Raw genomic sequence first — 13,521 nt, 5'->3', positions numbered from 1 at the left:
TAGTAACCTAAGAGCTACATAACAGGGCTGAGTTCATATGCAGTGTACTCCTTGAGATGATTATTGTAACATGGCTGCAATCAATGTTTCTTTTCAATATTTCATTAGAGATTGTTTGGGGATTGTTTCAGGAATATTTAATTCTGACTTAAGGGAGAAACTTGGCCTGTGGGTTGTTAGACTAAACATGTTTTCTTAAGTACAAAATTTAACTGCATTTAGCTTGACTGTTTTTAATTTAAAGATGGCCAAAACCGTAATAACCTCATGGTTTGATGTCTATGATACACAGTGCGCAAGTTAAAACATTAAGTCTAAACAATCACATTTTGCAAGCAGCTAGCTTCACATAACTTAATTGCTCACGGTACTTTCCAAAAACATTTTTAAAGCCACCCCAAAATGCATTTGTGAAACAGTTATTTGGCATTTGCACGTTTCTGCATTTGTTTGTGTTTTGTTTGGTTGGGTTTTTTAATGAAAAAACTTATTTGCCAGTCAGTTTTTAATTCCTCTGGCGGCATTTTTTTTTTGCGGCAACATGATTTTGGAATTAAAGCTATTAAATGTGTGGATTTTTGGACAGGAGTATCATATCTGACATGTTCATGACTTCTGTGTTTGCATTATAGCATTGCAGACCTAGAATAAAATGTGGAACGTGTTAGTCACAATGCATTATTTAAAGGGTTTTGAGAGACTACAGCATGTATATGAATTTGCTAAATCATATCTAATATAAAAAAAACCCTTATATTTGCATTTCCATATCTGATTTTTCATATTTAACCAGTTTCGCTAAAGATCATGACTTTTTTTTCATTTTTAGGTAGCTCTTTAGCCAGGCAAACAAATACTGAATTTTATATTGGTATTTAAATAATCTTAAAAACTTAGATGCTAGAGCTATTGATGCAATGCTAATGTTTTGCTTATTGCAAATATACTATCAATTACAACATAAAGGTGCTACTAGAAGGTAAACACTGTTGGGGTTTTTTCCCCCTTTGTATTTGACTTCCTGTAAGAAATAAGAGGTAAAGGAAAGAACATAAGGTATATCAACATATAATCCTATTAGTTCCTAAGCATTGTAAAATGAGAAGAGTATTGCACATTGATGTCCTATTCTTTACTTCTGTGCTTGGGAGTCTATGTATATATCTTGGCCATTGATGCATTTGTGATTGAGAACTATTAGCCTAGAAACCTTTTGTTTGTTTTGCCGGACAGGGGGTAAGTGATCCTGAGAAGTATGGTGGTGATATTTTTTTACTTGCTTGTTTTTCTTGTTCTGAATGTGAATGGGCAAAGTTTGCAAGCTACTGGTCCAGTTGATAAAATAGTCAGGACTTTCTAAGAGTAGTCTCAGTATTGTATCCATGTCCTGCTCATATGGAAGCAAAGACAAGATGCAAGGGATGTGGTTTAATTAGACCTCAATTTTATTATTTTAGCCATCTGGGATTTACTGGCAGAAATTTGTACAGTGCAGGTCAAGATCCTTTCTTTAATCATTTCCTTCTGGTGTAGGTTGCTATCAGTCCCCTATTCCCACACAGCTGGTCCCCAGCCTGTTATTGGGACCCCACTCTATATGCTTTTAATCCAAACGATAAGAGGTCTGGAAAATAGATTGTCTCTTTGGTGTATTTCAGACATTAACCCCAAACATAATTCTTAGCTTTTTAAAGAGTCACTTTCTCCGAACTTCATTTCCAATTTCAGACTTTTAAATCCAGCTTTAAGATGAGGTTTAGAATGGAAGGATAGAGTTCATGTTCCTCATTTCTGCACTTGTGGTAGAAGGCATGCTAGAGCTAAATCAGTATGCCCATTAATTCTGGTTACTGCCTCAAAAGGGATATTAGTTCCTTTTATTTTTCGAACTTCTGCTCTCCAGGTCTACTTCCATGTCTTCAGGTTCTGTGGCTTTTGGCTTTTTTGGCAATAGAGAAAATATTGAATGAGCTATCTTAGTACAGCTTTATTATACATTATTTTGTTACTCTTCAAGCAAAATATATCTATTTAAGTGAAAGGTAGCACTGACTTTTATATCAAATCTGTATATAACTCTTATTTTTAAGTTATATCAGAATACCTGGGCAGATGTTCTGGGAGCAGAATACATCAACTACCTGGGAGGGACAAAGCTGTGTAGATAATCAATTTCTGTTCTACTCTACTGTTTTGTGACTTCATTTATAGAAAAATGAATCTTCCCGACAGAATCTTCCTCAATTAACTTTGCCTTGCCCACAAAATCTGAAATTACTTTGTTCTTCAACAGCAAGCTCCTTGCCACGTACCTGGATGCATTGGACATTTCTTAGATGTATTTTATTTAAATAAATAAATAAAATATTGTAGAAGTACTGTAGAGAAATAATTTTGTTGCTCTGGCCTATAATGAGAGCTGAGATTGTGATCAATGTAATGCACTAATAAATTAATTGTACGTGCTTTCTGTAGACATTTCATGAGATAAATACTCTTATAATTGTAAGGATTGAAATGATCCCAATAAAAAGTAATTTTTTTACTTCCAAATTTGAATAATTTACTTCATAATATCAGTACCCCAAACCTGTTTAAATCAAATGCTGTTTCATTCACTGTTGAAAAAATAGTTAATGTTGATTGTCAGGAGCCATGGGGTTTACATCTGTACATCATAAATTTCACTATCATCTGCTCCTTTTTCTACTTAAAAAGAAAATAAAGAGCCCCCTGCTTAAAAAAAAAAAGCCCACTGCTTAAAAAAGAAGGGGGGGGGGAAGAATAAGAAAATGCCTTTGAAGGCATCAGAGCCTTTTGTTTGATGTGTGGAACAAGATTAATAAAAACGTGCCACTACATTAGCTTTTAAATAGCAAGCATGAGACAGTGCTGCTCTCTATACTCACCACAACTTTAATTTATGTAGATAACATGTTTTAGACACATGATAGTTTTAGCATTGCGTTAGGGCTGTTTCTTGGGGAAGATCTCGGGTTTGTGAGTGTTTATTTTCTGTGTAAGGACAATTAACTGGGCAATGCCAAAACACAATAGGATGTGATATTTTACAGAATAAAAGGAAAGTATTTCACGTACTCAGCTGGTTTACAGATGTGTAAGCTTTGTAGTCAATTTTCTTGCTCCAGCATGGCATTGTGACAATTCGTCCAATATGTCTAAAATAGATAAATATTGGAAGAGAAATTACCTTTTCAAATGCTAAAGATGTATTCTGCTTTTATCATCTTTTATATTGATACAAATCAGAATTGATTTCTCTCCCCGTACTTGAAGAAGCTGTGAAAATAATGGGATTTAGTTTCACTATTTGAAGTAAGGGAAAACATCTAAGTAAAAGTTTATTTAAATTTTGAATTATTTTAAATATCCTTTCTATTAAACAGTATGTTCTCAAATTAATCTTAGCATTGTGACAATATAGAACATCTACATGGTTATTAAGTGATTTTCATGTAGTTAAGAGACACCTGCAGCTTGTTTGAACGCCAGCCTTAAGGTGTTACAGTATAAATTGCTAAGTCACTTTTTCTTAGCAGTATTTGATAGGTTTAAACTCTAAGAGGAAACTCCGTAAAACAGTAATGTACTGGCACCAAATACTTTGGAGGGCGGAAAAGTGGTGAAGGAAAACAAATAATCTCTTTAGGTATAGGATTGTTTTCTCTTCCTGTCGTATATAGTTTGATACAATGAACAAAGATGTATATGTATTGATTGAAGCTGCAATGTCATCATGTGGTAGAATGTTTATTTACCTAAATTCTGTAATGTGGATTATAGAAGAAGAAATTATTTTGGGTATTACACACTAAATCTTCTCCCAGATGTGTTGTAGAAAGCTGATGGGCAAAGGATTTCAACTTTTCAAAACAAAAATAATAAGATAATTCATTTTGTATCTTTAAGCTCATGATGCATTTCTTTTTAATACAATTTTGAAGGCTAAACATTCGGGACAATGTGGAAATGATCAAAGTCCGTAAACAGCTGGTTGAGAAAAGCAATGCTCTTTCAGCAATGGAAGGAAAATTTCTCCAGCTTCAAGAGGTAATTGCAATTTGGTCAGTAACATTCCTTTACTCTTGTCACATAAGCATGCATAAATGGAAAATAAATATACGCAGTTCTTGACTCTGAGTCAATGCTGGGTACATGAAAATGAACCACATAATACATTGTACTCAAGCTACTCCAAATGTGTAGCATTTTTTAGTCTTGAATTTTTTATTTTTTTTTTTTTTCCCCCAGAAGGGTCTAGCAGGTCTTAAAGATTTTATCTGCAAGGCCATCCCAGTCAGATTGTGGAGAATGAACTGAGTTGTCTGGCTATCGAAAGAGATTCCTGATCATTTAAAGAGAGGTCTTTGACTTAGATGTACTGATTTACCAAAGAAAGGGTACCAGACCCCCCTCACTTTACCAGTCTTTGATAAAGTTGGGGAGGTTTGGCTGTTTAGAGTTCTGACGTTAGGGCTAAACTTGTGTTCATAAGTTCATGGAAATTATTTTAGAGGGCCACTGTAAGTAATAAATTTTCTTTATAAAAAGAGCAGTTTTATGAAAATATCACCAGAACATGCAACTGTGCATAGTTGATTCCATATAGGTTTTAGTTATACAGCATTCTTCTGCTTCTTCCTATATATATTTGGAGAACTCCATATGCATACAGAAGAACTCCATATGCATACAGACAGGGGTAGTATGATTATAACTTAGAAATGGGAGAGTTCCTGTGAGTAGGAATCCTACATGCAATAGAGCTCTATAAAGTATCCTAGCCTTATGAGGTGGAAGCACTAGATAGCCTTGTAAACTCCTACTGCTGCCTGCTGCTTGTTATTTTAGCATGCTAAATAACAGTTGTGCCATTAGATTTTTGTTCCATTCCTTTTGCCCTGTGTTTTTCTGTTTCTATGTTTTGCTTTGCTTTGCTTCCCTCCCCTCCCTTCAGTGTAATACCTGTATCTTCTTTGCCAAAGCAGCTCTTCTGTTAGTAGCTCAAATTGAATTTTTCACAGGGTGAGCTATGTAGAATGTAAATTCCAGGGGAGACAGGTTTCACATGGCTTTTTGTGTTCTTAAGTAGAAAGCGATAAGTAAACTGTTCCATTTAAAATCATATGTGACTTTTTGGTAATTTACAGCAAACGTCAAGTACTTATGCCTCTTTCTTGGCAGCAGCTGAATAGAAACACATGCCTAGGATTCACACTGGTATTTGAAGACATTGTTTCTAATATTCACAGTGAAGGCTGCGTTTTTGAAAAGGACGAGTGTGTTTTCAGTCTCTTTTTTTTTTTTTTTTTTTAACAAGATAATGGATACAATGGTTTTCCCATTTCCAATCATTTGAATGTTTGAAACATGCATCTACTAAATGTGAATAACTGTAAAATCCAAAATTTCTAGTTTAGATGGCATGTACTTAGCAGCAGAGCAGTTTTTATGTTTATCTTGATGATTTTTATGCCTATTGAGTTCACTATCATTTACTTTCAGCTTCTACCAGTTGAAACCTGTGTAATTCCTCCATGTTCAGCTTTAAACTTGAGTCAGCCCAAAATGTGAAACCACAGAATGATAAGAGCCTATAATCCTGCTCTATCTAATGATACTGTAGTTGAGCTTGCTACCAAACATTTGCAGGACAGTTTTGTTGATAAAGAGTTTTAATGTAGCCAGTTGAATGAAGGAATTGTGCAATCCGCTTGGAAGATCAAAGGACCCTGAAACTGTTTGGATTATATATTTGATCCCATTGGTATATTTATTTGCTTTAATTACAGACTGAACATTCAGGATTTCATGATTTGTAATATGAAATATGCTAACCTGTCCAAGTACAATTTAAAATACTTTATAAAGAGTTAATTCTCTTGAACAATTGGTACAACAGTTTCACAACTGTAATTGAGAGCAGTTTATGTTCATTTGTGCAATATTTCTAGGAGGTATATATCCATTTTCCTTAAATGAGTTATTTCTAATTGACAACAATATCAAGGTATGTTTCTAAAAGAAATAAATTTCCAGATGAGAAATATTAAACTAAAATCATCATCACAGTTTTTGCCATGACCCGAGTCTTGGGATACTTTAGGGAGAGCAGGGTAGAAAACAGTTTGGGCATAATAGAAAAAAAGTGCTGACAGAACACTCAGATAAAGAAGAATATCCAGGTAAAGAACGCATTTTGGTGAAAAATAAATAATAATAATGAGGGCGAAGTCATGGTCCCCTTAAAGTTAATGAGAAAAGTTAATCCAAAATGGTCACTGAAGGATTAGAATGATGTTGAAGTAAGGAAATTTTTCAGGAGGATATTTTTAGTGGTTTTAATAAGATGTTTCAGTAGTATAAATGTGATTGTTGAATTTGTTTTCAACTGTTTTAGAAATTAAGGGAAGAGATGTGAAATGGTCTATGAAAGGCAGCTTTGCAAAGGTGGAGTTTGGGGTTTTTTTCTTTATATATTGTGGGTCGAAGTCACAAGTTATTGAAATGGAAAAGAACTTCAGGAAAAAATTGAAGCTGAGAGATGGGGAAGAAAAGATGAGTTCACTTGGGCAGTTGGAAGGGTTAGAGACTGTAAGGATTCTGCTTTTGAGGAGGAAGGAAAGGAATTTGGAGAGAAATGAAAAGACAGTAAAAATTATTTTTAAGGTGTCATTTTTTGAAGTTATTGAAATACAGTTCACAGATATAGGACAGAGCAAGAGGAGCACTAAAGACAGACTGTTAAAAGTTGACGAGTAATATACTTGATTATTTTTCTGAAATAAGACTGACTGCTAATATTATTTATTCTCCATAATATTTTTCTTACTGAGAAAGGAGATATGAAAGGCTGAAGATGAGGTTGGTGATTGGGTTTTCTGTGTGTGTTTTGTTTGTTTCTAGGATATTCAGACTGCATGTAAACCTAAACAATTTGTACAGGATTCACATTCAGCTTCTTCATTTAACTACTTTGTAGGAATATTATACAGAAAAAATGAAGCTAACTTTTTTCTGTGTACAATCATTAAATGTTATCTATACTCATACATGTATTTGACATAAATTTTCATATAATCATTTTGTTAAACAGGAGATTGGCTTTTGGGCTGTTTTGTTCTGAGTCATACTTTGAATGTGATTTACGTTGAAATTCTTAATGAATGAGGCTTTATTAAAGCCTTGTGGAATGTAGGCAGTATAATTTTAACTAATATTCTGGAAATAGAGGTTCTATCAGCATCCTCCATTTAATATTAAAATTGGTTATATGTGCCTTAATACAATCCATTGAAGTAAATTAAAATGTAAAAGAAATCATAAGTCCCTTGTTAAATTAATGCTAGTAAGGAAATAGAATTGAGTGCATTAGGATTATGAAACAATTATATATTTACAGTTAAGGGTTAACAGAGCTGTGGCAAGCTCTGTGATTAACATAACTGTGGTCAACATTCATTTTTGCTTGCTACTGCAGTGGTTTTGGTCCGCATGTCTAACCACTAACCACAGCAAAATCTTTTAATTGCTTAACAGATGTATTTCTTGGTCGTTTTCATCATGACTGAACTGAGGGTTTAATGTTTGGGAGAGCAACAAGAATGCCACCTTCTCCTGGCCATGCATTATGAAAATTACTTAGTTCAAGAGTGTCTCCTGTTGACCACATTGAGAATATATATTAAATAGTAACTGTGAGAGACCACTGTAACATTTTATTGAGTGTGATTTTTTTTTTTTTTCCTGGATTTTCCTTGCTTCCTTTTCATAGAACCAAAAGAACTTGAAGACCAGCCATGATGCTTTAATAGCAAAAGGTGATGAACTGAATCTACAGCTTAAAGAGGAGCGGTTAAAGTGCCTCCATCTTGAAAAAGAATTGCAATCAGTAACTATTTCAAACCGAAGGACAGAGGAGGTGAGATTGCTAGAATCTGCTTTAGGTAGTACACATAGATAAGGGAAAAGTTAACGATGGGTGTTGCGAATGAGTAATTTGGACCTCTTAAAGAATCACCGTCAAAGGTCTTAGCAAAAAGTGATTTAATAGGAATTTATAAAAGTGTCACTTCACAAAGTTTGATGGCAAGGTTCACTCATTACTTAATACATGGATGAGGTGTACAAAGAAAAATCAAGTTAGAATTGACTTTTCATGATTTGCACAGAGACTGGAGATGTAAAAAGGTAGGGGAGACCCTCCCTTGAGTCACGAGGTTCAGAGAAGACCCCCCTTGCTTTCTAAACTCCTGATGCAGCTTAGGTGCAGCTGGATCCACTCCTAGTCCGAGACTTGGGCAATGGTTTATGTCTAATGGAAGGAATACAAAAAGGTAAGGAAGACCCTCCCGGTCAGTCATGATGTTCAGAGAAGACCCCCTTGCTTTCAGTCATGATGTTCAGAGAAGACCCCCCTTGCTTTCTAAACTCCTGATGCAGCTTAGGTGCAGCTGGATCCACTCCTAGTCCCAGACTTGGGCAATGGTTTATGTCTAATGGAAGGAATACAAAAAGGTAAGGAAGACCCTCCCGGACAGTCATGATGTTCAGAGAAGACCCCCTTGCTTTCAGTCATGATGTTCAGTGAAGACCCCCCTTGCTTTCTAAACTCCTGATGGAGCTGACATGCAGCTGGATCCACTCCTAGTCCCAGGCTCGGTTAATGGTTTACGTCTAAAGGGATTATGTGTGTAGCAGCAGTGAGGTTCACTCACAGTTTGAGGTGAATTGAGAAGATTTAGCAGAATTTGATCATTTTAACATTTACAAAGTGATTCAATAGAATTTACTACAATCACAACAGTGACTTAGTTATAGATTCGAGAGGGCAATGTTTATACTATACTTGCTATAGGATACCTGGGTCAATTCACACACGTGTGCTCACAGACACTAAGATATATATATATACAAACAAAGGTATACCTGTTAAAAATTCCCCTCGAGTTCAGTGAAATATTGATGTCAAATGTCTTGGCATTTTCTCAGTGGCCGAAGGGTTGAGCCTCAAGGAGTGAAGGGTATCAAACCAGGTCCTGTTGTCAGCTTTCAGCGATGCTCCTCTGATTTTCACAAACGGGAGAGTTTGCGAGCTCTGAGGCGTCCCCCTCAGAGGGAGATGCTGGTCACAGCCTGCTGCGGTCCAGGAGAGCTCAAAGGGCCTGACTTAGGACCACTGTTTATAGGTTGGCAAGATGATTGGCTTTATTCATCAGCAAATTACTGGAACTCCAGTAACACTGGTACCATTTCACTCGAGCTATGATCCAGGTAAGGGATGTTCCAAGGCTGTCAGGGGATGACTAATTATTCCTACTCTCATTCCCTGCCTCAGCCAGGCAACACGAATTCTTGGTGCGGTCAGTGCCACTCCCCACCTTAGCTATGCAAGAGTTCCTGGTACAATCAAGGGATGCTTAACTGCCCAAATCATTACACAAAGGCCAAGGCCTAATGGGAATTCCTGAGATTGTAGAGCAGCCCGGGGGGGAGGGGGAGGAATGCACCACCGCAATGGGATACTTTTTAATTGTGGAGATATGAATAGACCTTTCAAACACATTTGGAAGACTGACCTGGATATATATATACTTCTATCCCATTAAAAAGAAAAACCTGTGGCTGCTGCTTGCATTTCATAGAATCATGAACCATACCTGGTCCCCATGCACATAATCACTGCACCACTGTTCGGACAATATTTGAGGTTAAAGCATAGGATTTCGTGTCAATTCTGACACTAAACAACTGGTTTGTTAGCCAGAAAAAAAATAATAATACTTGTTTTATTGATCACATATTGCTAGTTTTTTAGTAATATTTCAACCTGGTTTAATTACAGTACACTGTAGTATTACATTTTACTCAGCAGTTCAAATCAGTCACTTCTATTTCGTCTAGTGGCTCTCAGAGACTTGAGTCATCACTAACGGTCACCCAGATATAGGGCTAAAAATCAAGTGTTTTATTCCTCGTTCTCTTCAACATCTGAGGAGTAAGAGTTTACAAAGTTATTTTTCTTACGTTTTGTAGCAACTTTAGTTTTACCACCTGGTTTACCTGTTTTGAGTGTATTTTACATGAACCAAGTTTACCAAGGTTACCTCATAGATATTTCCTCCAAACGTTTAAACTATTGTAATGCACGTGGGATATATCTTCTGGGTTAAAGCATCTCGTATCTTTAAAACCACATCCTGCTTTAGTGAGTATTTTGAAAGCAAGGACTTGTTTGTATGAGGTCAGTAAAAAATACTTCGTAGACATGAAAAAGACTGTCTGGGCCAACTGTAAATCCATGTGATGAAAACAAGTGTTATTTTGAAGCTTTTAGGAGACTGTTGTATAAAAAGACAAATAAAAGCCTGACAATGCCTACAAATTATTAACAAATTGTCTCTACGCATTCATTGTAATTTCCTTCTGTGCCGTGCATTGCTTGAAACTTCCTTCTTCATTTTAGTTACAGGAAAGAATAAATGATCTAGAAACAGAGAAGGAACTCTTGAGGGAAAACTATGATAAACTGTATAACAGGTAAGTTATGGTTTCTGTATATAAAAAACTTGATCCCTGTCCTCTTTAATAAGTCTTTATATACTGTGTGCTTGAATGTGCATATGCATATTGTGTGTTTGTGTACACGTGTAAATATATTCATGCTACAGTTTGTCATATCAGTAAGTGTATATGGAAACTTTTATGGTGTTCTGTCTGTATTTTGTCTGTTCTGTTGAAATGGAGCAGCTTCCATACTTGTTCTAATACTCTCGAAATAGTAGATTACTTCTTTTAAAAAATCTAGTTAAAAAAATAAGTAAAGTCACTTTATTTTGAACATCAACGCAAACACTTCTTGCCTGAATTTCTAATAATTTCTTTTTTTAGGGTTATTGTTGAAAGAATAATACATCTAGGTAGACATATGTTCCTTTGGGTTTATTTTTATTTTTTTTTTATTTTATTTTATTTTATTTTATTTTATTTTATTTTGGGAAAAGGGGTGTTTGAACTTTTTGTATAAGTTCTTCCAGCACTTCTCAGTGGACCTATATAAACTCTGATATTTGACAGCTTCTCCAATGTTTATTTTTGAGGAGTGGTTGGTTTGTTTTGGTAATAGCTACCATTTCACTTGTACTGGTTCTGCCTGAAGTTTTTGTATAGGCTCATGTGAGTTGTATAAATTATATCAGCAGTGCTTACAATGAAAATGAAAATACATTGCCAGATATGATTCAGAAGTTCTCTGGTACAGAAAAGAAGTGATTATAGTCAATTGCCACAAGCATATTAAAGGAAAAAATGACCTTCAGATGGACTTTTCCTTTTATTGTGAAACCATGTGGTCTTTTACACTGAAGAGGGTTAGAAAATAAGACAAGCGTCCTAGAGCTAATAACTGCCTCTGAAAGTGGGTAAAATGCTTGAAGTCTTTTCTGCAATCAAAATTATTTCTCCTCTTAAAGTTTGTTTGGTTTGTCAGTGTGATGTCTGTCAAAAAAAGTGCCAATGACTAAATACAATGTGAGTGATATCAAATGTTGTTTATAGTATTCTTATAATATTTATTATACCTTCTGTACTTTCTATGGTGAAATTAAAATTTATGGTAGTAAAAAATGGTGAGTGCAAATAGCTTAAAACATTTTTTTTACATGAGATGTAACAGTTGTATAATCACAATATTTAGACTTTTGTATAGGGACAGTTGGTCAGTTGTCTCGCTTAAGTTCATTGTTGTAGATTCCTCCAAAGTCTGACAATGTTATAAATATTTCTGATTATGATTTGTTTTCTCCTCTATCATTATGCAGAGAAATAACTCTTGCTAACAAATCAGCTTATAATCTTGGCTTGAAATTTTCTGTTCTATTTAAATCATAGTGGCATAACTTAAAAAGATGTTTAACTAGATAAATCTAAATATGGTTCTCTCATAACACAGTAATCTATAATATGGCTTTTCTTTTACCTAAAATGATGTGTCTGTTCATATACTCCCATTTAAACTTTGATTCATGTTTCATAATTCTATGTTACTATATAGGTAACAAGAAATTAGAAAGAGAAATGAATCATTTCATTATAACTACTGTTTTATAACCAGCTTTTTCTGTTGCCCATTTGAACAATGCAACTTCAGTACAGCTTACCTGTCGCTAGCAGTGAATAGGCCAGTGTCCACAGGTGCCAGGCAGGAAAAGAGGCATAAACCCATTCTTTGCTAATGTTATTTTTTTGGAAATTCATTTGAAGGTGATGGGAATTTTGCCAAAGCCCAGACTGCAGAACTGGTTCTGAAAAGTTTACAAAGAACAAGCATGAATTTGTCAGTTGACTCTTATTATTTAGTCAGCGTCCAAGAAAACAATTCGTTTGGATAAAAGGTTTGGAGGAATTGTTTTCATATGACCTTGTAATGCAAATCTAGCAATGCTTAAACTCCCTCCAAAGGAAACGGTGCCAGATGTGGTTGACCATTTATAGCTACCCAGATGGCTCCAACTCCAGTGAAATACAGTAAATGTGAAAGAAATTCCACGTGAATTCAAGTAAAAATAATCTTAAAATTCAAAGGAAGAAAGCAACAGAAGTGGGCTCAATCCAAACTGACCTAAACATTAGCATTATGTAAACTTGGATAAAACCTGTCTTCTAAAATGTTCTTCACTTAAACATTTAAATTCTGAATTACTATCATAGTAACTGTTAATGATTTTTCTGCCAGCATAGTCTTTTGAAAAACTGAAATAATGTGTAGCTACATCTTTATGTGAAGTAATTATACCTAAAGGTAACAAATGCACATGTAACTAGGTATCATGGTCATTAAAACTTGAAAACATTTTCAGAAGTGTGAAAGCTAAGGGTATTTGATATCTTTTCTTGCTAAGATTTATTCTTTCCCTATGGGAGCCAATCAAACTTTGAAGAGTGGTAAGTCTAAGGAATTATAGAGCATACTGTGTCTCTTCTGTACCTATGCAGTATTATGGAAATGATTGTGGGTTCAGTGCATTATATTTGCTGTATATTATCTTCAAAATTATAGCAGAGTGAAGTATATATTACTGTAGGACTTAGAACCATTGCTTAAGTTCATGCATGCTGTAAAAGACACTCTATCACACTGTAGGATGGTATATGCCTAGAGAACTGTATAAATAGGCGAGATAGTTTGAGAAAAAGACAAAATACAGAGAGAGAGAGAGAGAGAACTGTTTTTATGAAGATCACAAATCAGGAATATAAACTCTTGCCATATACTTTAGAGTCTACAAGTCATGCTATAATTTTTTTTCTTTAATCTTAAGGTCATTCTTCAAATATATTAGATACAAATGCACTTATATGTCCTCAGAACCACTTTATGTAGTCATAGCCATCAAAACAGGCAGTTCTCTTTCAGTCAGCAGGACTGAAATACCTGCAAAGCTATGTGGGCTGTCCCTTCTGCAATATTTCTTTCTTCTCCTCTATGTTTGTTGGGTTGAG

The 13,521-nt window shown here is 35.0% G+C and overlaps 1 protein-coding gene across 15 annotated transcripts in view; it reads left to right on the top strand.

Moving 5' to 3' along the window:
- Positions 1-13,521, top strand: part of RPGRIP1L (RPGRIP1 like) — an 84,748-nt gene that overhangs the window by 18,613 nt on the left and 52,614 nt on the right. For 11 of the 15 annotated variants that reach the window (XR_008236689.1, XR_008236690.1, XR_008236691.1 and 8 more), the window contains 3 exons: positions 3,966-4,071; positions 7,796-7,942; positions 10,487-10,560. Coding sequence is in view for 11 of the 15 variants with exons in the window: in XM_052797296.1 (XP_052653256.1) it covers positions 3,966-4,071; positions 7,796-7,942; positions 10,487-10,560 (327 nt within the window). In the remaining 4 variants the exon portion in view is untranslated. The other 4 variants (XM_052797302.1, XM_052797301.1, XM_052797300.1 and 1 more) reach the window with 4 other exon arrangements.

Source organism: Harpia harpyja, chromosome 9, assembly GCF_026419915.1.
Source record: "Harpia harpyja isolate bHarHar1 chromosome 9, bHarHar1 primary haplotype, whole genome shotgun sequence".
NCBI classification, from domain to species: Eukaryota; Metazoa; Chordata; class Aves; order Accipitriformes; family Accipitridae; genus Harpia; species Harpia harpyja.
This window is presented reverse-complemented; position numbering and strand designations above follow the sequence as displayed.